The 27,323-nt window shown below is 43.3% G+C and overlaps 1 protein-coding gene across 2 annotated transcripts in view; it reads left to right on the plus strand.

The window, feature by feature from the left end:
- Positions 1 to 4,603, plus strand: part of LOC115477153 (sodium- and chloride-dependent betaine transporter-like) — a 165,342-nt gene extending 160,739 nt beyond the window's left edge. For both annotated transcript variants that reach the window (XM_030213790.1, XM_030213791.1), the window contains exon 15: positions 2,442 to 4,603. In XM_030213790.1, coding sequence (XP_030069650.1) covers positions 2,442 to 2,603 — 162 coding nt within the window. In that variant the 3' untranslated portion in view covers positions 2,604 to 4,603. The remainder of the gene's footprint in view (positions 1 to 2,441) is intronic.
- Positions 4,604 to 27,323: the final 22,720 nt, after the last annotated feature.

Genomic DNA, 27,323 nt, shown 5'->3' on the forward strand with positions numbered 1-27,323 from the left:
AGGTGATTTACTACTCTCTAATTTGTCAATTTGGTTCAGTATATCTTCCAGGTTCACCGAAATTGTGCAATGAAAGGTTTTTTATGCCGATGATGAAGTGCTATTACCTCTTAAAGGTAATATCGCCTAGAGCTCTTTGAGGCTTTTTCTTTTCATTGATGATTTAATGCATTGTTTGTATGTGTTGAGAACAACTTCTCTAGGTTTGTATGTTTGATTTTTGAGTTCTCATCCCAGTCTTGATTGTTTATGATGATGCATAATTTGCAGTACGTGTTTATAGAGGGGAAGTTTGGGCGGAGAATTTGTGTAGTTTGCAAGTTTGCATGTATATTATAAAATATGCTAACCTATGCATGTTCTTGCACAAGATGTGGCCATTTATACTTGCTTGAGAGCAGGTGTAAGTGTCCAAGCCTACACTATAGGTGCAATTTCTGCCACATAGATTCCTATGGAACTCATTATCAAAGCAGATTGACATTTTTAAATGCCTTAAAAAAACATCCATCTGCTAAAAATGTCCAAATCCTGATTTTGGAAAGCAGAATTTGGATGTTCCACAGTTTGTCCAAATAGCAAAGTGGCGTGTTGTGGGCATGTTTTGGGCAGGACTAGGGAGGGCCCAATAGTAAGTCGTCCAACAGGGACTTTTGAATGGGAAGAAATGTCCATGTTTAAAAAGGATGTTTTGATCTAGACGTGTTTGTCACGTCCAAGTTACAATAAATTGCTTTAATTGAGCAGCTGAGCACTGGAGGGATTAAGGTATGACCCCCTTTTTAATTCCCTGGTGTTTGCTGTCCTCTTCCCTCTGCCCTGAAAGTGAAACTGGAAAGGAAAACCAGGCTCTATGTCAGCTGTAAGTATTATGGCCATTAAGAACAAAAAGGTAAGCAGATCAAAGGAGTAGCCTAGTGGTTAATGTAATGGATTATGAACCAAGGGACCAGATCCCACTTCAACTCTTTTTTTTTAATAATTCTGAGCCTTCCAGAAACAAGAAAATACCTACTGCAAGCCTGAAGGTTATTGAAATGGTGTACATTCAGGTACAGTAGGAATTTTTCAGTTCCTTGAGAGGATCACATTTACAAAAACAAGTTACAGTGGGGTTTGAACCTGAGTTCCTTGGTTTACAGGTCCACTGTATTAACCACTAGGCTACTCCTCTCTTCGACAGGGACATCTGCATGGCCATATTTTTTTTTTTTTAATGACACCAACAGACATTCATGTCCCTGGTTTCTTGTCATTTAAAAGTTGGACCTTTCACTTTGGAAAATGGCTATTTATTTTAGAAATTTTCAGTACAGAAATGTCCATCTCACAGCCATAATCGAACAGGAAATCTAATATTTTTTTTGTATGTTATAAGCAGGACTTTTGGGGGGGACTTAAGATGTTTTTTGAAAATGCCCCTCCAAATGTCTGATAGCACTTATGCCTATGTTTACTAAGCAGTGCTATGGGCGCATTAGCGTTTTTAATGCACGTAAATGGTGTACGCACGTTAAATGCTAACGCACCCATAGAAATGTATAGGCACGTTATCGTTTAAGGTGCCTTAAATTTACAGGCGCATTAAAAACGCTAACGCAACTTAGTAAACATACCCCTTAAATAGGTGCCTTCTTGGACTCTTAAACCAGGAGCCCTGTTATAAAATTACCCTGTAAATTCCCATCTCTAGCACTGATAAAGATTGCCCTGTTTGTCTTCGTCTTTCTTACGTATTTATTTAATTATTTATTTTAAAACATTAAAACATAAATAATATTCCACTCATTCTACTGTTCACAGCGGATTACAATAAAACATACACAATTAAAAAATGACCGCATAAAATGCCATAAAACATGTCATAAAACAACATGAGAGCTTTATCCAGACTCTAGAACCAAGGTTCTTCCAGGCTAAATTAAACAGGCTTTCATGAGTAGGTTTTCTAGAACAAATAGGTCTTAAGATGTTTCCTAAATTGCAGAAAGGAGTCAATTTTGCATAAATCTAAAGGTAGTGAATCCCACAATTTTGGATCAATAACTTGGAAGGTGGATGAGCAAAGGCAAAGAAAACTAACAGTTCAAAAGCTGGGAAATAGTAAAGTAAATATTTATCCACTGACTGGAGATTTCACGTTGGCTTATGCAACGAATCCTCATTTCAACTGGAAACCAATGAAGAAATATCAGTATCCATTTCTTATACGAATAGGATGACTGCTGTTGTCTTTTTTTGTGTTGTGTATGTGTGTGTGTGTGCACACGTGCATGCGTGTGGGAGGGGCGGGGTTTACCATTTTATCTTTTGTGAGCATGTAGCATTGCAAATGGAAAAAAAGAAACCAAGAAAACTGGTATTGGTAGACTGCACAACCAGGTTGTCAGTAATAGTTATGTTACAATCCCTCTGACTTTGTTTTTGAAATCATTTGACAGCGATTGAAGCAACTTATTGCTCCAGCAGAGGACTTGCCACAGCCAAAGAAGCATCTACCTAACTATGGACAGCAATGGAACAGCTCAGACCTGGGGTTCAGGCCTCCACCCTTATCAGCTAAGGAGGGGCTCATGTCCTTAGAGAAAGAAACTCATTTCTAATCCTTTAAGACAGCTAGAGATGGTCTCCAGTTTTCCAGTGGAGATTTTTCTCTTTCTGCACCTGGACCTTGTTTTCTCAGTACAGTCAACACTGCTTTCTTCGAGGATGGTTCCCTGCCACATGCAAGTCGGCTCTGGTGGTATTAATGCCACCAGCTTGCTGGCGCCTTTTGAAGCAGCGATCACAGGAACACACTGAGAAAGGAAATTGTCTCCAATGCTGAAAAGTACTGTGCTTTCGTACAAGATTCCTCTCTGCCATTTGTCAGTGCCAAGGCTGAATTCTTCCTTGTGCCACAGAAATTATCAAGCTGATAGTTTTATTGGGCCAATTCTGTACAGTTATAGAATAGTCTGTACTGAGTTAGTCCAATAAAAAAGGTATTGCTGGCAACCTGTTTTATTTCTGACTCTTAAGTGGAGTAACATAGTAATCATACCATGCTGTGCACAGCATGAAGCACTACCATTCTGTATCTATTTCCTCATGGAAAGAATCACATTATTATCAACTGCCCAAGGCAGAGCAGGAATTCTACCTGAAAGGGATCTGTGTTATCTAGTTTGTAGTAAGTGTTATCCACAGTATATGAAATAAGGGTAAAAACAGTGTCATGGGCCTTTCCTTTTAAATCTGGAAAAGATATTTTCAAATGGACTTTCATGAGTAAACAGAGGTTTCCCCACAGGAAAACCCAGCTCTTTTCAGAGGGCATAAGCAGGTGTGCTGTTCACCATACACATATTTACCTATGCCCCTCCACACACACACACACACACACACACACCACAAAAGTGGCAGAAATGGGAAGGAATGAGGTCAGGAGAGACTGAGTGAAAGTCCTGTATACAATTTCAATAGGAATATTTGCACCTTCTTCAAAATATGTGCAAATGTATGCACCAGAACTGGAGCACTGTTCCCACAGCTAGCTGCCATTTTCAAAGAGAATCACTCCATAGCTTATTTCCCTTTGAAAATGAGCCTGCAGTCCTGCAAGAGATTCTAAAGCTGGCAGTCCAGCCCAGTGGCCTCATGACACATTATGTATGCACCAAAACTGGAGCACTGTTCCCACAACTAGCTGCATTTTCAAACAGAAACACCCCATATCTTATTTCCCTTTGAAAATGAGCCTGCAGTCATGCAAGAGACTCTAAAGCTGGCAGCCAAGCCCAATGGCTTAGTGACACATTATTATTATTACATAATATTTATATCCCACATTTACCATCAAAGTGGCTTATATAATTAACTTAGCAAACCCCAGGAACATTACAAGCCAATGAAACATGCAGCCAAGAAAAATAATTAATTTACACTCAAATATTTTGTAAATAAAAAGTCTTCATCAGTTTACAAAATACAACATAATTAGGTTGAACTCTAATTTCCATAGGTAGATCATTCTAGTTACTAGCTGCCTGATATGCAAATGAATTACATAAAAATTTCCTTGTTGGATCTGGATAATAAAGAATTTTAAAACATCTAGATCCAGGACAGGCATTTCTGACTGATAATTGAATAAGATTTGTCATATAAGCAGGTGCTTCTCCATACACAATTAAAAAAAAATACAGACAACAGAGTTTAAAAGCAATGCGTGCCTGTACTGCACAGCAATGCTGTACACTGTCATATGGAGGAACTGGATTCAATCTGTATCTCAGGCCAGCTGGAGATGCTACAGAAGCAGCAGCAGTCACAGCCCCATGGGCGACTAGAGAGAGTCTCTGCCACCAATCAGTGGAACACCTAGAGGCCACACAGAATCCACATTAACCTGGCTCAGTAGGGACCTTGGCCCCTGGCTATGGACTGTTGATGTGGTAAGGGGAAAGGGGATGGGACTTGATACACACCTTTCTGTGGTTACAATGAAAGTGGTTTACATATTATATACAAGTACTTATTTTGTACCTGATGACTGAGCAGAGCAAGAAGGGGACTTAAAATAGGGGGTAAATCCAGGAAGTTGTGAATGTTCAAGTACACAAAGAGGATAGTTACACTTAGCTGGGGGGGGGGGGGGGGGGGCTGCCATGCAAAAAATTCTTAAGATCTTTTTAAAAATAATGCAAATAGATATAGTTCAGGTTCAAAATGTGAGGCATAGGTCTTTGGGGTTTGGATACAATATGACTTTTCCTTCTGCATATGTGACTTTGTAATTAAGTGGTGATGCCTGCACTTATGGTACTGATAGTAGCTGCAGTTGCTCATGTGTCAGCGGAAGTTATTTTTCCAATGATACAACTTGCTGTCTAGTGTTTTTTCATTTGTATTTTTTAAAAAACAATATTTTATGGTAATATGCTGCACAAGTTTGCATGCAGCTAGTTGTTTTCAAAACTTTTCAGATCATATGTCACTGACATATTCGCAATGCTCTCTTTAGAATGACAAATTGCGCTGTTCTTTGTACCTCATGGTGCTCAAAGGTAGAAATGTTTGTTTGATTTCAGACAGACCTTGAGTCTGTCCCAGTATAACAACGCTTATGTTCTTATGTTTTGTTTGGGTTGGGTTAGAGGGGACTCAAGCTGCATTCCCAGTGCTACCTTCAGTTCCCAAGTTTCTATACCAATTTACATTTAGTTAATTTTATGTAAAAATATAAACCCCTAATTCTATAACAGAGTGCATACAATAAGGTGTCATTTGTGCATGTATGTTTTAGAATACTAGCACTTACACATATATAATGCAAACTTATGTGCATAAGTGTTATTCTATAATTTACATGCATGAGTTGCTTAGGGCTAGATTTCATATATGGCGCCCAAACATCGGCACAAAAAACGCCATTCTATAAGCCACGCTTAAATTTAAGCATGGTTTATAAAATAGCACACAGCAGGGAATCACCCTTAACGTTAGGCATGGCCTCTAACTTTAGGCATGGCCATTTGCACCAAACGAAACATGTTGCAAATGTATGCACCTACATTAGGCCCATGCCCCCGTTATTCTATAACAACGCACATTCATTTTAAGAATACCCTGTTCTGCCCATGACCGTCCCATTTCTGCTCCCCCTTTTTCATATTGCACGTAAAATTTAGGCACGGATCCTGCGCCTGTTATGTGCTAAAGTGCCATATTTAAGCATGAACAGTTACGCCTATAAAATCAGCACCAAACAAACCGGTTTATATAACACGCATAGCAGCCATCCCATGACTAAAATTTAGGCACCAACTGAAACCTGGTGTAAATATATATGTCTTATTTAGACATGGATCAGGCATATTCTGCAACAGTTCGTGTAAATTTTCAGAACGGCCATGCCCCTCCCGTGGCCATGCCTCCTTTTGAGATCCATGCGGTCCGATTTACGTGCATCACTTTATAGAATACATTTAACGAGCTATATGCATAAATCCTAATTAGTGCCAATTAGTACTGATGATTGCTTGTTAACATCCAATTATCGGCGCAGATTGGCTTGTTAACCCATTAAGTTCCGAATGGAAATCAGCTACATATGCTGATTTGCACACTGAACTTTAGTTGCTGTTTATAGAATCAGGGGAAAATTGTGGCACCCAGCTATAGAATCGTCCCCATAGATTATAATTATTGATTCACATAGAACAGTCCCAGATCAACCAATAAAACTTCCAGCAATAGGCACAGAGCAGAAGTAGAATTACAAAAAAACATTCTGGTCAAACTTGGGTGTCGCATCAATAACAGCAACAAACTCTCTCCGCTACCGGATGCTGAGAGTTAACCCCCCCCCCCCCAAACTAGACACTCAAACTGCACTAACACTACCTCTATCAAAATGTTAGCGCTGCAAATATTATAGTACACCTCCAGTTAGCAAAAGAGAACAAACACACCAAATTTATATGTTAAAAGAATCCTTCTCTGTGGTTACAAAAGGAAAACACAGATAGTCATCTAGGGGCCCTTTTACTAAGCCACGGTAGGCTCTATGTGCGTGCAGCATGCGCCAAAATGAGACTATTGCCAGGCCAGCATGCCCTCCTGGTGGTAATTTCAGATTTGGCACGCGCCCATAACTGCTGGATGAATTATTTATTTATTTCATCCTACGCGCGCCGGTTCCAGCGGTAATTGGCACTTGGCACACGCCAACCGGTCACCGCATGTGTAGCATGTAAGCCTTTACCACTAGATGGTGTTAAGGGCTCAGGCCAGTTTTGGGTGTGTGCTGGTTTCATTTTTTCCGCAGGCCCTTTTCCCGTCCCATTAAAAAAAATAAATATTTTGTATAGATGCGGTAAAAACTGGCCCGGCGCACCCAATACATGCGCCTACACTACTGCAGACCACCTTTTACCGTGACTTAGTAAAAGGACCCCCTAGTAAACAAAAAAGACTACAGATTAGAAACAAATACCTAAACGAAAATGAAATTGAAAAGCTAAGAAACTAGCCTATGAGCAGCGGAACATTGAAAAAAACAAAAAGAAACAGAAAGATGTTTCTTCTTGTAAGAACAAAGTACAAGATTTCTACACAGGGGCATTTCCAGACAAAAGTATTTGGTGTGGCACCAGGGGGGCAAGCTATGTATGGAGGGGGGCAAGTCAAGGTGACATTTTTACACATCATATTCCCCCCCCCCCCCGACTTTCAAATTAGCATGATAATTGATAGCGTCATTCAACATATTCTTCTGTATGGAAGTGGTCTGGATTCTCTACAGGACTGGTCCAAAAACCTTGAAGGTCCAGTTCTATATCACAAACTTCATATTCTGCAACAATGGAGCTATCCTTTTTTGAACGTGCCATATACAAATATTCAAATTGTGATTATCACCTCATGAACAGCACAAGCTACTTCCACTGCCATACACTTTGTTTAAAGCAAATGGGTTTTAATTTGTGTGGTGACTATAGGATGTGGAGACTATTAGTCCTGAGTATTTTTATATTAGGTGACAGACCACAGACACTTTACAAAACCCCGTAAAAAGACACTCAAAGCCTACACAGGAAAAACTTACCAAACCATAACAGGTCTGACCCACCCATGAAAAGACAGTGTTATAAATATTAGGATGGGCCCTAGAGCACCAATATGCCTTCTACTGGGAAACTGGAACAAGCTGGACTGTTATACAGTAGTACACAGCCGCTACATTTTAGCAGAATCCTTCATCTCAGTCAGACAAGCAGAACACAGACAGACTTTCACATGATACAAAATAGGGGACCACATAAAAGAAGCAGAGAAAAACTAAAATGGAGACCCTCAAGTAAGCCAAACTCTATAAGCAGTGAAAATACTGGTAAAAGAAATACAGAAATGCATTTTCTCCTGTACTCTGCTAAATACAGAAATAATTAAGATGTATGTTTCCCAAAACAGAATCATACCAATCCTTAAACAGTATTAAATAAAAATATTTTGTTTTTCTTTTCTACCTTTGTTGTCTGGGCACTTTTGTAATTGGGCTGGTCCTAGTCTGTTCCACTATTTGTGTCGTTCTTCTCCTTTTTTTCCAGGTTTGCTTTTCCATTTCTTCTCTCCTTGTGTTCTTCTTTGATTTTGTTTTCTACATCTGTCTAGCACTGATTTCTTTTTTCACTTTCCTTTCTCTGCCTCTATATCCACTCATATATGATTTTTCACCCCTCATTTTCCTGTTCTCTCACCCTCTAGTACTTTGTCACCTTTCATCTACTTACTGGCTTTTCTCATCTACCTCTCATCTCCTCTCCAGCAATCCCATTGCCCCTTTGTCCTTCCCCAGTCTGCGAATCCCCCTCTATCTTTCACCCACTTCCTATTCACCCATTTCCACCCCCTGTACCCATCCTCTCAGCTATCATTTACCCTCCGCTGCCACTCATCCCCTCACCAGCCCCAGCTCCATCCCTGTTTCTCCTTCCTTCCCCTGTCTCGAGGCTATTCTGCCTCTTACCTTCTACTCCATCTCCTTTTACCTCTCTTTGACATCATTACCTCCATTTCCACCCTTCCCTTTCATCCATGCACATTTGTTCCCCTTCCCTTCCTTTCCATCCATGCACATTTCCCCCTCTCCCTTCCCTTCCATCCACGTGCAGCATTTCCCCTTTCCCTCCCCTTCCATATACAGCATTCCCCCCTCCCATCTCTTCCATCCATGTACAACATGTCCCTCTCTCCCTTTCCTGTGCAGCATTTCCCCCATCTCCCTTCTCTTCCTTTCCTGTGCATTTAGCCCTTCTCCCTCCCCTTCCATCCATGTGCTGCATTTCCTCCTCTCCCTTCCCTTCCTTCCTGTGCAGCATTTCCCCCTCTCCCTTCCTTTCCTTCCTGTGCAGCATTCCTCTACCTCCCCTTCCATTCATGCACTGCATTTCTCCCTCTCTCTCTTCCCTTCTGTGTGCAGCTTCTACCCTCCACCTTTCCTCCTGTGGGTCCGGCATCACCTTCCTATCTCCCTCTGTCTCTCCTCCCCTCCATGGGCCCTACAACTTTGCAGTGTTCACCAGCACTGCAGACAACACTTACGTCAAGCTCCCTCCAGCCACTTCAAGGCTTTCCCTCTGCCGTGTCCTGCCCACGTGGTAACAGGAAGTTGTGATAGAGGGAAGGACCCCGGGGCTGGCCAAAGAGAGCCTGATGTTATTGCTGTCAACAGTGCCGACGAAAACTGCAAATTTGTAGGACCCATGTGGAGATGGACAGAGGGAGGTGAGAAAGTAATGCCGGACTTGCAGAAGGAAATGGAGAAGGGAGAGTGAGGTAAGGATAAAATGCTGCACTCACAGGGGCAATGTGCTGATATTGGAGTGGCACGGCAATTTTGTGGGGTGGCACTTGCCACCCCGTAGTGACACCTATGTATCCACAATTTCAATATATTTCTTTATATATTAAAATCAGGGGGGTTTTTTTTGTACCTTTGTGGTCTGAGCTTTTTGTTTTTCCACTTGAGTTGGTCCTGGTCTCTGTTCACTATATCCTCTTGTTGGTTGTCTCCTGAGTCCTTTTCCAGGATCTAATTTCCATTTTCTTTACTTTACTTTACTCTACTCATGACACTTGTATCCCACATTCAGCCTCTTGAGTTCAATGTGGCTTACAATTATTTTCAAAAATATCAGAAGAAAATACCAAATACAACTTAAAGAATGCCAAAAACCTAAAAAGGTAGCTTTCCACTGTTCCTTCTTGTCTTACATCTAACTCTGACTCTGATCATACTAACACAGTAACATAGTAGATGACGACAGATAAAGAAAGACCTGTATCGTCCATTCAGTCTGCCCAACAAGATAAATCATAGCATAAGGTATGATGTCATACTATATATGCATATTTGATCTTGATTTGTCCCTGCCATTTTCAGGGCACACATCATAGAAGTCTGTCCGGCACTGGCCTTGTTCCCCATCTACTGAAGCTATCATTGAAGTCCCACTCCAGCCTATCCAGACCTGCCCAGCCATAATCAGGACACAAACCACAGAAGTCTGCCCAGCACTGGCTTTGCTTACCAATTACTAGAGTTACCATCTAAGCACCACTAAGTTTGTTTGGTTCCATTCTCTTTCCATACAGGATTCATTTGTGTTTATCCCAAGCATTTTTGAATTCTGTTACCATTTTCATCTGCACCACCCCTCACAGGAGGGTATTCCAGGTATCTTATCACCCTCTCTGTGAAAAAATACTTCCTGATGTTATTCCTCAGTCGGCTCCCCTGCAACCTCAATTCATATCACCTAGTTCTACCACCTTCGCATCTGTGGAAAAGATTTATATGTATATTAATACCTTTCACCTCGAATATTATGTTCAATTCTGGTCGCCGCATCTCAAAAAACATATAGTGGAATTAGAAAAGGTACAGAGAAGGGCGACAAAAATGATAAAGGGGATGGGACGACTTCCCTATGAGGAAAGGCTAAAGCGGCTAGGGCTCTTCAGCTTGGAGAAAAAGCAGATGAGAGGAGATATGATAAGGTCTACAAAATAATGAGTGGAGTTGAACGGGTAGATGTGAAGCGTCTGTTTACGCTTTCCAAAAATACTAGGACTAGGGGGCATGCGATGAAGCTACAATGTAGTAAATTTAAAATGAATCGGAGAACATTTTTCTTCACTCAACATGTAATTAAACTCTGGAATTCGTTGCCAAAGAATGTGGTAAAGGTGGTTAGCTTAGCGGAGTTTTAAAAAGGTTTGGACGGCTTCCTAAAGGAGAAGTCCATAGACCATTATTAAATGGAATTGGGGAAAATCCACTATTTCTGGGATAAGCAGTATAGAATGTTTTGTACTTTTTTTGGATCTTGCCAGGTATTTGTGACCTGGATTGGTCACTGTTGGAAACAGGATGCTGGGCTTGATGGACCTTTGGTCTTTCCCAGTATGGCAAAACTTATGTACTTATGAATGTCTGTATCATATCATTCCTACCTCTCCTTTCCCCCAGGGTATACATCTTCGGGTCATCAAGTCTCTTCTCATTCGTCTTGCGGCACAAACCCCATGGAAAAAGAAAAGCAGACGGGACCCCTTTTGCAAAAAACAACAAAGAAAAAACAAACAAAAAAGGGAGTGGCCAATGTTCCAGCTCAGGGATATTTAATAATAAAACATGACACAATTTTTGAAAAACCCTAAAGATTACTCAATGCAGTCCTGCGTTTTGGTGCTGTAGGGACCTGCCTTAGGAGTCTAATGATTTGTGTAATAGCAAAAATGTCAACAATAAAACATATATAATGTGAATACTTCAAAATCAATCAAATCATATAAACTAAAAGATGATATCAAAACATAACATTTGTACTCTGTGCTTTCCCACTCATAGCAGGCTCAATGGACAGTTAAGTGACTTGCCCAGAGTCACAAGGAGCTGCCTGTTTCTGAAGTGGGAATTGAACTCAGTTCCTCAGGACCAAAGTCCACCACCCTAACCACTAGGCCACTCTTCCACTTAAATTATACACCACAATATATAATACAAAAATGCAAAACAGGGAATGTAATATGACTATACAGAAGATCACTCTCAAAAAGCAAGATATGAACAATACATAGAGGGGTTGAACAATATACTTGAAACGATGTCAAAGATACGTCCAACCCCATGCCATTTTCATTGTTTTTCTCTGAACCAGTTTTTTTTACATTCTTAGTGAGATATGGCCTCCGAAACTGAACACAGTACTCCAAATGGGGCCTCAACAATCTTTCACCTCCTATCTCGTATAACGCTTTGTTTCATTTTTTTCTCCATTTCTCTCATCTATTTTTTTAACCTACCTATAGCTAGATTTTATTCCTCATTCTCCCCTTCCCCAATCTTCAGTCTTCATCATTCACCTATTTTCCAGCTTTTTACTTCCTACGCTTACCTCCTTAGTTCTCAAATTCTCACCTGTGTCTTATTCTTTCCTCAGTCTTCTATTTCTTGTCTTTCACCCACTTCCTAGTTTTCTACCCTGTGTATTCATTGCTTCCCCAGCTTATCTGTCCCTGCCTCCCATCCCTTACCAACCCCAGCTCCTTCCCCATCACTCATCCCTCTCCAGCTCCAGTTACTTTGTGTCTTATTCCCCACCTGTCATTACTATCATACCAACAGACACTCAGCAAATACAGAACAAGGGATCACATATTAGAAATAACAATATTTATACAAAAATTGAACTGGAAACCCCCAAAAGTTAAATTTAGCATGTATTACACCGGGATAAACAAAAACAGACATGCATTTTCCCTTTTCCCTTCCCTTTTCCACCCTCTCTCACCTCCTTCAAAGATCTGTCCCCTTCTTTTGTCTCTTGCCCTCTTCACAATTTTCCTCTCTTTTTCCACTTTCCCCATTATCCTTTGTTTCTGCCACTTTCGCTAATCCCTAAATCAGGGACATTTCCAAGGCTCAGCCCCCTTCTCCTACCTGATTCCCCTTTTTGGCCACCAGCCCCAACCCCCTTCCACCACCTGCCTACTCCATTTTGGCCCCCAGCTCCAGCCCCCTTTTCTCACTTGGTTCCCCCTTTTCAGCTCCAGCCTCAGCCTTCTTATCCCACCAGACACCCCCTTTTCAACCCCCAGCTCCAGCCCCCCTTCTCTAACCTGGATCCCTCTTTTTGCCCCCAGCCCCATTCTCCCACCTGGATCTCCCTTTTCAGCCCCCAGCTCCAGCCTCCTTCTCTCACTTGGCTCCTGCTTTTCAGCTCCCAGTTCCAGCCACAGCATTCTTCTCCCACTTGTGCCTCCACCCCTGCTTTGATTCAGCTCCTAGCTCCAGCTCCTTTCTCCCATCAGTCTTGCATTTAAAAAATTGATTGCAGAGCAATGGGGGTGTCTATTTTCACTGCCATTACTCAGCCTCCTTTCCATCATCTCTGGCTGCATTGTGTTACAGGTTAGCTACTTTCAGTTTAACAGAAAGTTTTTTTTATCTCTAACATGGTGTGACCAGACTCGATGGAAGGGAGGCAGACGGTGGCAGTAAAAACAGATGCTCCTATCACTGTACAATTGATTTTTAAATGCAGGGCTGGTGGGAGAAGGGAACTGGAGTTGGAGGCTAAGGGGAGTGGGGCAGGTGAAAAAAAAAGGCAGCAGAATAGTGATTACAGAGGGTACAAATATGGTAATGGGGAGTAGACTAAAGATGAAAGGGAATGGAGGGAAGGGGAAGGAGTAAGATGGGGGATGGGGAAGCTAGTGGGTGAAAGAAGAAGATGGAAATGTGATAGGTAGCTGTAAAGTAAAAAGGAGGATAAGGCTGAAAGGGTGAAATTTGAGTTGACAGAGACAGAAAAAAAAGAAAGGAAAGAGCTAAAAAGGAAAGACCAATACATCAGAGGCAGGTGTAGTGAGGGTAAAAAAGACAATGGACAGCAGCACTTGAAGCAGAATTAGAAGACAGCAGACAGGAAGGCAGAAAAGAGAAACTGGAACCAACATGATGGGAAAAAACAATGTCCAGACCACAAAGGTAGAAAAAAAGCATTTTATTTTGAATGTTTTAAATGGACTATGTTAGCTTTGGCAAATGTGCATAGCAAATGTCTTTCTGTTGTGTTCAGTAGAAAAGGAAATGCATGTCTGTTTTTATTTCTCCACTGTTTCAGTACATACTAAATTTAACTTTTTGGGGTTCCCAGTTCAATTTTTGTATAAATATTTTTATTTCTAATATATGATCTCTTGTTCTGTATTTGCTGAGGGTCTGTTGGTGTGATAGTAATCACAAGTGGGGAAATTGGAGGGAAGGCGGCATAGGCGGTCGGTGGCCCAACTGTTTGGGGAGGCTAAAGGGGGCGGGGTTAGGGGTGGGGCCAGGGGTGGAGCTTAAATTCAGAATTGTCTGATAACACACAGAAAAAAATAAATAAATAAAAATAAAACTCACAATTAATACCTTTTATTAAATTTAGATATTAGATATGTATCATATGTCAAAGAATAAAGTGGTTGCTCAAAGCATATACTAACCACAATTGCTCAACTGCAAAACACTATGCACAACTTTGTGCAAAAACACACTCAGAACCTTACTGTACCATAAATATTACACTGGGCAGAACCTAATACACCAATATACCACCCATACGGAAAATGCAGACCGTCAACAATATGAAACAAGGATTCATATCATCACAATTCTCATGTAGAGCCAAACACCCTAATTCATGTATAATGTGGGATAAAATGCCATAAATAAGTAAATAAATATAAACTTTTAGTGTTGAGCACCTGATTCTCAAAGTGGACATATTCCAAACACTATAATGAAAATAAAAAGATCTTTTCTACCTTGGTAGTCTGGTGACTTTTTCTGATCATGCTGGCCCAGTATCCAGTTCTGCTGCTATCTGTCCTCAGTGCAGGTCAGGAAGTCATCCTTGTTAAATATCTCCCTGGCAACCCAGGACACCTCCAGCCAACCCCCCCCCCCCCCTGCTCTCCCAGCAGTAAGGTAAACAAATTAAACCATAAACCAGTTTCTACAACTGGCTACACAAGGCTAGAGACGGGCTTTCGCTGCAGCTCCTGCTGTGAGGATGGAGGTAAATCAACAATTTAACCCCCCCCCCCCCCCAGAGCACCGGGACTCCACAGCTGATCCATCCTGCTGCAGCAGGGGAGGCGTAGCCTCCCCAAGCCTCTTATACCGGGCGCCAATGGAAGGCGGGCAGGAGAAAGGATCGGGGAGGAGGCCCTCCTTTTTCTGACCTGGGCCCCATCATGTCCAACACCGGTTCTGACCCTTGCTGTATAGCTAGTATGGATCTCAAGCCTCCCCAGATCAGGACCTTCTCCAAAGATATCCAGAACTCTCTTCTACCAAGCTCTGCAGTCAACGACAGCATTCTTGAGCCATCAACAGCTAAGCATGCATGGGGTGCTGGCATCAGTGACTTAGGGACATTGCTAATGCCTGACAAGCTTGGTAAAAGGGAGTTTTGGCCACCTTCAGAGAAAGTCTTCAGCTGACAGAGCTTGGGGATCCTCAATAGCTAACGTATTTATATTTTGAGGTGGGGGTAGGGCAGGGCAGAAAAAATGTTGTACCCATCCACTTTTGGCTCGGACCCATTCAGAATTGATTGTCTGGCTACGTCACTGGTGGGGATGACTCCTGAGAAGGCTCACTGGCGGGTATCACATTCTACAATTTCTTTTGATGAGGGTACAGATAGTGATGCTCCTTGAGATGACCTTAGAGGTCTCATAGGAGTGTAAAGGGATAACTTATTATTTAAGTACTCTAGTTCATTTTGTCTGAGGACCTTGAAAATTAAACAAAAAATTTTAAATTTAGCTCTGTAAGGTACTGGTTGCCAGTGTAGTTTTTGCAGGAAGGGTTTGATGTGGTCACAATGCTTGCAGCCTTCTATCACTCATGCTGCAGCATTCTGAATTAGTTGAAGCTGATGTAAACTCTTTTTGGTTTGACCAGTGTACAGGGCATTAGGGGGAGAAAGGGGAAGGGACTTGATATACTGCCTTTCTGTGGTTTTTGCAACTACATTCAAAGCAGTTTACATAGTATATAAAGGTACTTAGTTGTACCTGGGGTAATGGAGGGTTAAGTGACTTGCCCAGAGTCACAAAGAGTTTCCTCCACAGTAATCTAGTTGTGATGTTACCATGGCATGGAACACTGTGGTGAGACTCGTCTTATCAATATATGGAGAGAGATTTCGTAGCTGCCACAGATGATAGAAACAATTTTTAAAGGTTGTTTGAATTTGTGGAATCAGAGTGAGTGATGAGTCTAGCAGTATCCCAAGATTCTTGACCTGTGATTTTAGGGGGAGTTCAAACTTTCCAAAAGGTATTTGAAGTCAGGTATTTATCCACTCGTGTTAGGTACCCAAAGAATCTTGGTTTTGCTTGGGTTCAGGCAGAGTTTGTTGCTGTTTGCCCACTCCTGAGTCATAGTTATATAGGCAGTCAGTTTACTCAAGGCTATGGGTAGATCTAGTTCACTGGGTATGAGTAGCTGAACATCATCAGTTTAGATACAGAATTTTGTGTCCATCGACCAAAGCAGCGGTAACCAGACTGAACTCGGAGAATGAAAGGTTTAAATCAGAGATTGTGGACATTGTTTAAAGCAACTTGTTTTATTTCAATGAATGTAAAAATACATTACAAAATATATATTCAGATACAAATAATGGAAACCTAAGAATATGACCACAAGAGGGCAACCTAGAGCCAGTAAACAAGAAACCTGATATCTGAGTAACCTAGATAGGGATGCTACTTTATACCAGAGAACTATGAGCATGACTCACATAAATGTGAGCAACCAGGTTTCCAGTTTTAGCAAAATAATTCCAGCTACAACAGCAGAAGTGCAAATGAATGCAGAAAGAAATTATATTTAACTTTGTCTATTATTAGTATTCTGCACTATATGTTCCACAGATAATTGAAGAAAGCTAAATATTGTCAAAACAGAAAGGAAAAGGGACTTGATATACTGCCTTTTGGAGGTTTTTGCAACTACATTCAAAGTGGTTTATATATATATATATATATATTCAGGTACTTATTTAGTACCAGGGACAATGGAGGATTAAGTGACTTGCCCAGAGTCACAAGGAGCTGCAGTGGGAATCAAACTCAATTGCTCTGGATCAAAGTCCACTGCACTAACCACTAGGCTACTCCTCTGCTCAAGGAGTCAATTTTTTGAAAGCTTTATTGTGGTTTTTCTCCAATACAATAAAAGCCCCTAAAACTGAACCTCTGATTATGCCATGATGGTCTTCATATTGCAAATACTAGACTATTTTCATTGGTTAGTGTGGAGCAATGTTTTGCACTGACATTTATTTATTATTTGGGTTTAGCTCACACCTGTTTTAATAGTAGCTCAGGCTTAGTTACATTCAGGTACTCTAGCTATTGCAGTAGTTCCCAAACCTGGTCCTGGAGGCACCCCAGCCAGTCAGGTTTTCAGTATATACACATTGAATATTCATGAAATAGATTTGAATGCACAGAGGCAGTTCATGCAAATCTCTCTCATGAATATTCATTGTAGGTATCCTGAAACCAAACTGGCTGTGGTGCTTCTAGGACCAGGTTTGGGAACCACTGCACTAGAAACTGTAGCAGCACTTTTGATAAGTCTGTTCTCCAGTGTCTCATCATTAGGTATTCACATGCCTCTGCATTAATTTATTTTGGTTTAAACTGCTGCTTCACCTACAAAATCCCAGTAGGCTTTTTCCCTGTCATTTCTGTTCTAGCTTTGAGAGGAAAACGTGAGGTCTGCAGGGTTAAGAGTTTAAAAGAAGCTGAAAAAAAGACAGAAATGTTGGGGCCCTTTTATTAAGCTGCGTAGGCGTCTTCGCACGCCTAACACATGCCAAATTGGAGTTACCGCATGGCCCTTGCAGTAATTTCAATTTTGAAGTGTGTCTGCTACGTGCATCTGAAAATTATTTTTTTTTTCTGGTGTGCGGCAGCTACGTGCGTCAAGTGGCATTTGACGTGCGTAGACCATTACTGTGTGAGACCTTGCCACTAGGTCAATGGCTTGCTGTAAGATCTCAGATCCAAAATGGACGTGCAGCAATTTTCATTTTGCCGCATGTCCGTTTTCAGCAAAAAAAGGCATTATTTTGTAGGTGCGCTAAAAAATAATTCTGTGCGCTCCCAAAACACATATTTACACTACCGCAGACCATTTTTCAGCACATCTTAGTAAAGCGACCTCATAGTAAATAGCACACAATAGGATGTGCATGCAGGACGTCAGTCAGGACTCACAGCACAGATCAGCAAATACGCCAGAGACCAGCGCTGAAGAAGACTAAGGCTGGCGGGGGTTGAGGACCCCTGCCAGCAAAGGTACCTGGCGGTGGCAGCGGGAAAGGGGGTCAAAAGCGGCAGGGGGAGGGGGTCAAAAGTAGAGGGGTCCAGGGCTAAATCTGTGGGGGCCCGTAGACCCACCTAGCTACACCCCTGCTTTCCAGCATCTCCTCTCTGTGTCCTTGTCTCCACCCTCCCATGTGTTCAGCATCTGTCCTCTCAGTGTTCCTCCTCCTGTGTCCAGCATCAACACTCAGTGTCCGTGTCCTCTATGCTCCCTCCATGCCCTGTATCTCTTTTGTGCCCTTGTCCCTCCTCTTACCCAACTTGTTCCCTCTATTTTCCCCTCCTCCTTCACCCCCATCATGAGGCCAGCATCTCTCCCTCTTGCTCCTTCACACCCTCCATTGTTCAGCATCTCCACATGCCAGGTTCTGGTGTCTCTATATCTTTGCCCTCTGCTCCTCCCAATCCAGCATATCTCCCATTTCACCTCTCCTTCTATTCCTTATATCCCTCTTTGCCCATTGTAAGGAGGTTGGAGGGTCTAAGCAGGTCAGGAGGAGGTATGGGGCCAGACTACATTCCCCACAAGGCCCTGGGAGAAGGAAGTGGTGGGGTAGGTCCCAAAACCCGGTAGGAACACCACGGGGAAGGGAGGGGGAAAAGGACTGGAAAGAGCAGCTGCTATGGCAGACAAGGGCCAGAAGGGGGAGCTGTGATGACAAAGCTCAATTCCCGTGGGTCAGAAATCAGTACAAGATTCCTTCCACCTGGGAGGGGGAGAAGGTCTCTAACCAACAGCCTAGCAGAGAAGCAGAGTTAATGGAGTGCTTGGAGGAAGGAGAGTCTGGAGGGCCCAGCACACCAGGTTTGGAGGAACCGGTTGACATGGACTGTAATTGTACTTTGGGGCAGAGTTGTGAGGATTGAAGGCAGTGGGTGGTCACAGGAGTCAAGTAGCTGTGTTGTTGGAGGTGTACTGCCATTCTGCAACCACCCAAGCGGAAAGACTTTTAAAACTGAAACCCAGGCGGTTGGACCTGGGAGAACTTGGATTTAAAGGGAGGGTTTTTCTTTTTTGCTTGGTTTTGAAACTGAATGAGACCTTAACCCCTTTGAACTGAAATTTGTGGAGGAGGGGAAATAAACTGCTTTGAACTAAAACTGTGTCGTATGGAAGGACTTTGTTTTTTGACTGCTGAAGGGAGCCTACCATCCCCCTGAGGGTTTGCTACCAGGATTACAGTTATTACACCATGGAGTCCAGCATCTCTCCCCCTTTCTTCCCTGCTCTCCCCCCAATGAGTCTGGCATGTCTCATTTCTTACCCTCCCCCCCATGGGTCTAGCATGTCTCATTCACTACCTCCCTCCCCCTCACAGGTCCAGGATGCTCTCTCCCTTCCTGCCCCTCCTGCAGGTTCAGTATTTTTCCCTCTACCTCACCTAACACCCCCCCCCCCCATAACCCTGCAAACTTGTAGCTAGTACTCATCACAGTGATGCAGAACCAGACACGCTGATTCTGATCAGCAAACCCTGCAGTCTTCCTTCTTCCGCATCTTGCCTCCTATGATGCATCTTCCTGTGGGCAGGACACAGAAGAAGGAAGACTGTGGGGTCTGTTGATCAGAAGCAACATGTTTATATCTGCATTACTGCACTGAGTGCTGGCTGTAAGTTTGCAGGGCTGCGGGGGGGGGGGGGGGGGGGTATTAGGCAAGGTAGAAGAAAGGATACTGGACCCGTGGGAGGGACAAGGAAGGGAGAGTGTGTGCCTGACCTGTGAGCCAGGAGGAATATAAAGAGGAGTGGCACAGCAGATTGAGTGGCCCTAGGCATTTTGCAGGCCTGCCTCTATGCTAGCTATGCCTCTGGGCTGAGTGCTGCAGATTACAGAGCAGAAGACAGATTCTATAATGAGAGCCTTGTCATTGAATAAACTAAAAGAGTAGAGGACTGGAAGAGACAGGGAAAGGCAGGGCAAAGGGCATACATGCCACTTCTGTTTGTGGGTGTAAAAGTCACTGTGCTAGTGAAGTCTAACATACTGTGTGAATGCTTATAAATGAGTGTCTGTGCTGCAGTTTCACAGAGGAAAGCAGGACAAAGAGCACTTTTGTTTCCACTGGAGTGTTTTATCCCAAAAAGAAAAAAAATGTTCAATTATGCATTTCTACAAGTTCGTTATGGAAGGAGTGTTACTGGGATGGGTATGATTTTTCTGTTTAATTACTGAGGAACCTTTTTACAAAGCTGTGGTAAAAAGTGGCCTGCGGTAGCATAAGCACGTCTTTTGGGCGCGCTGGACCACTTTTTACCACAGCTGGGAAAAAGGCAATTTTTTAATGGGCCAGGAAATGGGCATGTGCAAAAATTAAAATGAGCACGCCTGTTTATGGCATGGGCCCTTACCATCAGGCATTGACTTACTGGAAAAGGCTCACGAGCTACCCGCGCGGTAACTGTGCAGCACGCATCAATGTGGGTGTGCTGCAGATTACCGCCAGGACTACCCCCATGGTAGAAAATAGAAAATATTTCTACTATGGGATTCGGAGCACGCCAAACTAGAAATTACCGCCATTGAAAAATACCCGGGTTTTAGAAAATTTTCGTCAGGAAATTGGGCATTATCTCCAGACTAATGACACAAGTGACGTGGGGGACCCCATTTTGTGGGAAGGTTTAAAGGCAGTCTTACAGGGACTGTTTATTAAGTGGAGGGCTCATGTGAAAAAAGAACGACAAGCAAAGGAAATGGCATTCTACCAGAGGCTAGCTCACCTAGAACGAGAATACCTGTTGGCTGGTACTCCAGCGGTTAGGCAGGAGATTAATAGGGCACAGGCAGAACTACAAAAGATGCAGCTGGAAGTTTTTGAGTTCCATCTTCAGAGGCTCAAGCAGCTGTATTATGAACATGGCAATAAGTCAGGCAGCTTTCTTACTTCTAAACTTAGAAAATGGCGACTGACCATGTCTATTTCTAAAATTAGGTCAACTAAAGGTGACCTACTTACTAAGGAGGAAGATGTCCACTAGATATTCCTTGACTTTTATACTTTATACTCAATTATATGCACAAGATACATCTATGGATGCAGATCAAATCACTAAATATTTAGAGGGGGTTACAGTTACCTTCTCTTTCAGAGGAGGTACGGGCTATCTTAGAAGCACTGATTTCTGAATCTGAACTCTCGCTAGTCATCAAAGATCTACCCTGGTGAAGTCGCCAGGATTGGAAAACTTTACAAATAGTTTTTATAAGCAGTTTGGGGTACAATTAGTGGGTCTTCTGGCCAATGTCTTAAATTCCTTTCAGCATGGGTAGCCTCTGCCCCCTGCCATGAATACAGCGGGCATTAATATCTTGTGCAACCCTGGCAGGGATGGGACCTGTTGTGGCTCATGCCATCCAATCTCATTAATGTGGAACTGAAGATCCTGGCCAAAATACTGGCAGATAGGCTGCTGCTCCGCATACTGTCATTAATTAATCCAGATCAGTCTGGGTTTATTCCTGGGTGCCAGATTGGGATAACATTGATAGAGTTCTACATTTAATTTGGGCCACACAGCATACTAAGGCCCCTGCTATCTTGATCGCAGTGGACATGGAAAAAGCCTTTGACTGTGTCCACTGGGCCTTTATGTTCAAGGTGCTGCAAAAGGTGGGTCTGGGCCCTGGGTTTAGCAGCTGGTTAGCAACCCTGTATGCGAACCCAGCTACCCGTATTAAAATCAATGGGACTTATACTCAAGAGTTTTCCACTAGGGAAAGGGACTAGGCAGGGGTGCCCACTTTCCCCAGTCCTTTTTGCTTTGGTCATGGAACCTTTTGCATAGCGCATAAGGGATGACACTAGTATAGTGTGTATTAAGTTGGGCGCCCATAAGATCTCGTTATTTGCGAATGATGTGATCTTGTTGGTTTCCCAACCAAGTCTCTTCTCATGATCTTGCAGGAGATGAAACTATATAGTTCTGTCTCTGGATTCAAAGCTAATCTGGATAAAACTGAGGATCTTAACATCAATCTCTCAGGAGAGGAACTGTCTCGTACACAGAGTACTGTTCCCTTAAAGTCGGTTAAAACATCCCTGACGTATTTAGGGGTCAGAATCTCTAATCAAGTAGATGAATTGTTTGATCTGAACTATAAGCCTTTGATTCATAGGCTACAGGAGAACTTGAGAGAGTGGAACAGGGGAGGTTTTTCTTGGATGGGTAGAATGGCTATAATTAAAATGAACATGTTGCCTAGACTCCTGTATCTGTTCCAAGCTCTGCCTACTCTTCTTAGGGATTTGAATTTGTCACAATGGCAATGCTTATTACATTCTTTTGCAGGGGGTGGCGAGAGGCTTCATATACCCAAGGGCACCTTTTTAGGCATAAAGAGCTAGGGGGCTTCGGTCTACCTGATTTGCGTAGTTATTGTTGGCTCAGGTGAGGCATGTTTGGGACCAGAGGGAAGAGGTGAATTCTAAACTGCTAACCCAGATAGAACACCACTATGCATTCCCTAACTCCATCTATGCCATGCTCTGAGAACCTGTGCCATTGAGGAGAGCTCTTTCTGTAGCCAGTCCCTTTACCAGTCATGTTTTGTGTTTGTGGAGACAGCCATGCAGCCCGTATAAGGGTACAGCCTCGGTGTTAGCCCCTGTTATCTCGCTCTTTCCAGATGCATCCCCTGATAAGAAACGGGTGGCAGGATGGTGGAGGTCAAAGGGCTTAACCTTGACAACTCATTTGCTGCAGGAGGAGTGGCTGAAAGCTTTTACTCAGCTTCAGTCTGGCTTAACGCGACTAGATTTTTTCTTCTACCTCTAGTACCGACAATGCTTGCAAGGTGCACCCTATAAGACAGTGGTTATGCAGGGCCTAGGGGCCCTAGAGGTTCTTTGGACTTAGCATCCCACCATGAGAGGCTTGATCTCTGCACTCTATAAATGTGTTTGGGGATATCACTTTGAGAAGTTTTCTTATATGACACACTGGGAGAATGAGCTTCATCAATCTTTTGATATCCCACAGTGGAAAGAAGTCTGGTCCATATTTCAGCTCAGCTGCAGGAGCCCAATATTAAGGTGTTAATGCGATGGTATAATACCCCAGTCCGGTTGCAGTCCTTTCATCTGGACTTTACTGGAGGAGCTGATTGGAGCAGGGTTCATACCTCCATATGTGGTGGTCCTGTCCTTTGATACACGCGGTTTGGCTCTGTGTTTTAGCAGCTATTAATGACGTATTGGGGTTGCAACTGGGGAGTACTCCCGAACTGTGTTTACTACTAATGGGATTTGATCGTTGTATACCTGACCAGCAGAGGGTGATCACCAATTGTTTGCTGACTGCAAAATGTGCTATTGCTGCAACATGGACATTGATCTCTCCACCAGTGTTAGGAGAGTGGTATAAGAGACTGAGATTTGTGATTATGATGGAGCAACTGACCGCCATTCAGAGGTATGCGATAGCAAAGTTTGGCAGGATGAGGTCCAGGCTCCAGGAATTTTTGAAAGCAGATACTGGAAGTCCAAATAGTTTCTTTATTTATACAGACCCGACATGGCCACATTTTGCCAATTATGGCTAGTAACATAAAACAGCTAATAAAGGATATATCACCAAATGATAAAACAATAAAAAATGGCATTTATATAAAACTAGTAAAAAAGACCCGTTTCGGTATGAAAGGAAATGGGCACCAGCAAGGTTTTCCTCCCCCCACCCTCGCTCTCTCCCTCTGTCCCCCCCAAGTCCCACGCCCCCCTTTCCTCCCCTCCGTTTTCCATGGCTTCCTCCCTCCGTCACTCTCCTTCACTCTGTTCTCCCTCCGAGTTGCAGGCCCCCCTCCCTCCCTCTGTCATTCTCCTTTGCTCTGTCCTCCCTCCGAGTGCCAGTCCCCCCTCTAAAATCACCAACCCCCCTCTCCCCCTCTCTTACCGGGGTCCCGTCGGCAGCATTGAACAGCGAACAGTCTCAGCGAGTCTACTGCCTTTCCTTCTCTTCGCTCTGAGCTCTGACTCTGGTCCCGCCCTCATTTCCTGTTTGTGCAAGGACGGGACCAGAGTCAGAGCGAAGAGAAGGGAAAGCAGCATACTCGAAGGGATGTATGATGTCAGTGTTATCTACCGCACGTAGCAGACCACATCCGAGGGAGCCACGGTCCCAGGCAGCGTCAGAACGTTGGAGGTGAGAATTATTATATAGGAAGCCAATTATGGGGTATACAAAAAACATATAAAAAGCACATCTATAAAAATCTTTAATTAATAAGTTCTTAAACATCACATGTAAATCAGAACAAAAAAAACCTAAAAGGTTAGGCTCATTGAGCAAATATAAAAGTCAAAACAGACATACCTAACCAGGGACAAAGAAAGGCTTAGCCCGGATAGCAGAACTGATCATCCAAGATGACCTAGAGGAATAATGTTAAAAGCATACTAGTAAAAGTGGAAGGCATCTAGCTTAGGCACAAGGAAATTGTTTTCAATCTTATCTGTGTCAAAGCTAAAAAGGTAAAAAAAACTTTTAAAAGAAATAATGAGACATTCACACAGTAACATTGCTGGAGTAAAAGCTGAAAATAAGACTAAAATCATTAAAACACCAAAGGGTGTGAAAGAAAAGCACTCTATAAAAGACCAATTGTATGTAAAAAGTTTCTAATAGTAAAAAGATTTGAGACTTACTTCAGCAGTGGTTTACATGGTAACTTGATAATAACATAGTAGATAACGGCAGAGAACGACCTGTACGGTCCATGCAGTCTGCTCAACAAGATAAACTCATATGTGCTACTTCATGTGTATACCTGACCTTGTATCTGCCATTTTCAGGGCACAGATCGTAGAAGTCTGCCCAGCACTAGCCCCGCCTCCCACCACCGGTGCTGCCACCCAATCTCCGCTAAGCTTTTCTGAGGATCCATTCCTTCTGAACAGGATTCCCTTATGTTTATCCCACGCATTTTTTAATTCCGTTACCGTTTTCATCTCCACCACCTTCCACGGGAGGGCATTCCAAGTATCCACCACTCTCTCCATGAAAAAATACTTCCTGACATTTTTCTTGAGTCTGCCCCTGTTATGATTGGGGTCTGAACCCCTCTCAAACTTACCTCTTTCCTGGGGGTCAGCTTCTTAGCTGGCTTCTGTTTCTTTTCTCTTTCCTTTCTGAGCTGGCTCTGTCTCTCTGTGCTGGCAGCTTCCAGCAGCATGGGGTTAATTGTCTCACTTCACTACAGCTGTGTGTGTGTTGCCTGAGTTGCTCTAACTCTCTTTGGGTGTACTGGCTTCAAGTGTTTCACGGTTTTGCATTGGTGTGGGTTGGGCCTCTCTGGGTCAGTGTGCTTTTGCCTAGGTCTAGGGAGTGTGACATCATCAGGGAGGGCCTTGATAAGGAAGTGGTCTTGTTTCCTTCAGGGCCTTTGCAACAGTGGTGTTTGCTGTAGGTAGGGTGGTGCAGTGTGCACTTCTGACGTTGTGTCTAGTTTCCCTGCTTGCTTTTGCTAAGGGCCAGGTTAGTGTTAGTGCAGTGTGCACTGGTGACTGTGTGTTTAGCTTTCCTGCTTTTCCCTTTTGGTTCCCTTCTGTTCCCTCTTGGTTTTGGTAGCATTGCTGTGTGTAGGGCTTTGGAAGCTCTGTTGTTGATAGAAGTACTTCAGGGTTTGGTGTTGTTAGGAACACTGCAGAGTTTGCTGTTAGAAGTACTTCTGGTGTTTGTGCTATTGGGAGCATTGCAGTCTTTGCTGTTGGTGTTTGGTGATTTAGAATCACTTTTGGCTTATGTGTTAGCTTCCCTTCTTTTTCCTTGTGGCTCCCCTGTCTTCCCTTTTAGTGCTAGGAGCTCTTCTGGTTGCTTGCCAGAGTAGTGCTTAGGAAGCACCTTGTTAGTTGTATCTAGCTTGCTAGAGCAGTGCTTAGGTAGCTGGTTTAGTTTTGTGTTTAGCTTATTAGTGTAAAGCTCTGCTTGTAGCTTGGTGCTTAGTAGCACCTGTGTTAGCTTTGTATTTAGTACCCTGCTCTGTTAGTTTAGGGCTTAGGAAGTCCCTTTCTTGAGCAGGGCTTAGGAGCTCCTGTTTAGTATAGGGCTTAGGAAGTCCTTTTGTCAGTTTACTGTTAGGAACACTCCTGCTGGTTTAGGGCTTGGGAGCAAGTAGATCAGTTTAGGTTTAGGAGCACTTCTGTTTCCAGTCCTGGTCCCTATGTCATCCGGTATCCAGTAAGTCCTGTCGGCTACTCGAACCCAGGAGCTCAACTTCTGGGGGGCTTAGTAGCTAAGTGCAGGTGAAGCTGTGTGGACCAGTCCAGTGTGCTCCAGTCCCATGTTCCAGTCCTGTGTCCTCCAGTCCGGGGGACCAGTCCAGTGTGTTCCGGTCCGGTGTGTGTTCCAGTCTGGTGTGCTCCAGTCCAGTGTGTTCCGGTCCGGTGTGTGTTCCAGTCCGAGGGATTGCAGTCCAGTGTTCCAGTCCTGTGTCCTCCAGTCCGGGGGATTTCAGTCCAGGTGTTCCGGTTCGCTGGGCAGTGCCTGCAGTCCCTGCTGGTGTGCTTACCCAGTGTTGGTTGGTGGGTTTTGCCTGCTGCTGTCGCTCCTCGGCAGCAGCCCAAGGGCTCACGTTTGCTCCAGAGCCCAGCCCCGCGGGCTCTGAACCTGAGAACCTGACAGCCCCCCTTTAATCTCATTTCATGTCCTACTGCCTTCCCATCTCCAGAAAAGGTTTGTTTGCAGATTAATACCTTTCAAATATTTGAACATCTGTATCATATCACCCCTGTTTCTCCTTTCCTCAAGGGTATACATGTTCAGGTCATCAAGTCTCTCCTCATACGTCTTGTAACGCAAATCCCATACCATTTTTGTAGTTTTTATTTGCACCACTTCAATTCTTTTTACATCCTTAGTTAGATATGGCCTCCAAGACTGAACACAATACTCCAGGTGGGGCCTCACCAACGACTTGTACAGGGGTATTAATACCTCCTTTCTTCTTCTGGTCACACCTCTCTCTATACAGCCTAGCAGTCTTCTGGCTACGGCCACCGCCTTGTCACACTGTTTCGTCGCCTTCAGATCCTCAGATGCTATCACCCCAAGATCCCTCTCCCCGTCTGTACATATCAGACTCTCACCGCCTAACACATACGTCTCCCATGGATTTAGTGCATCACTTTGCATTTCTTCGCATTGAATTTTAATTGCCAAACCTTAGACCATTCTTCTAGCTTCTGCAGATCCTTTTTCATGTTTTCCAGTCCCTCCGGGGTGTCCACTCTGTTACAAATCTTGGTATCATCCGCAAAAAGGCAAACTTTACCTTCTAACCCTTTGGCAATGTCACTCACAAATATATTGAACAAATCAGCCCCAACACCAATCCCTGAGGCACTCCACTGCTCACCTTTCCCTCATCCGAGCGAATTC

Source organism: Microcaecilia unicolor, chromosome 9 (assembly GCF_901765095.1).
Source record: "Microcaecilia unicolor chromosome 9, aMicUni1.1, whole genome shotgun sequence".
NCBI lineage: Eukaryota > Metazoa > Chordata > Amphibia > Gymnophiona > Siphonopidae > Microcaecilia > Microcaecilia unicolor.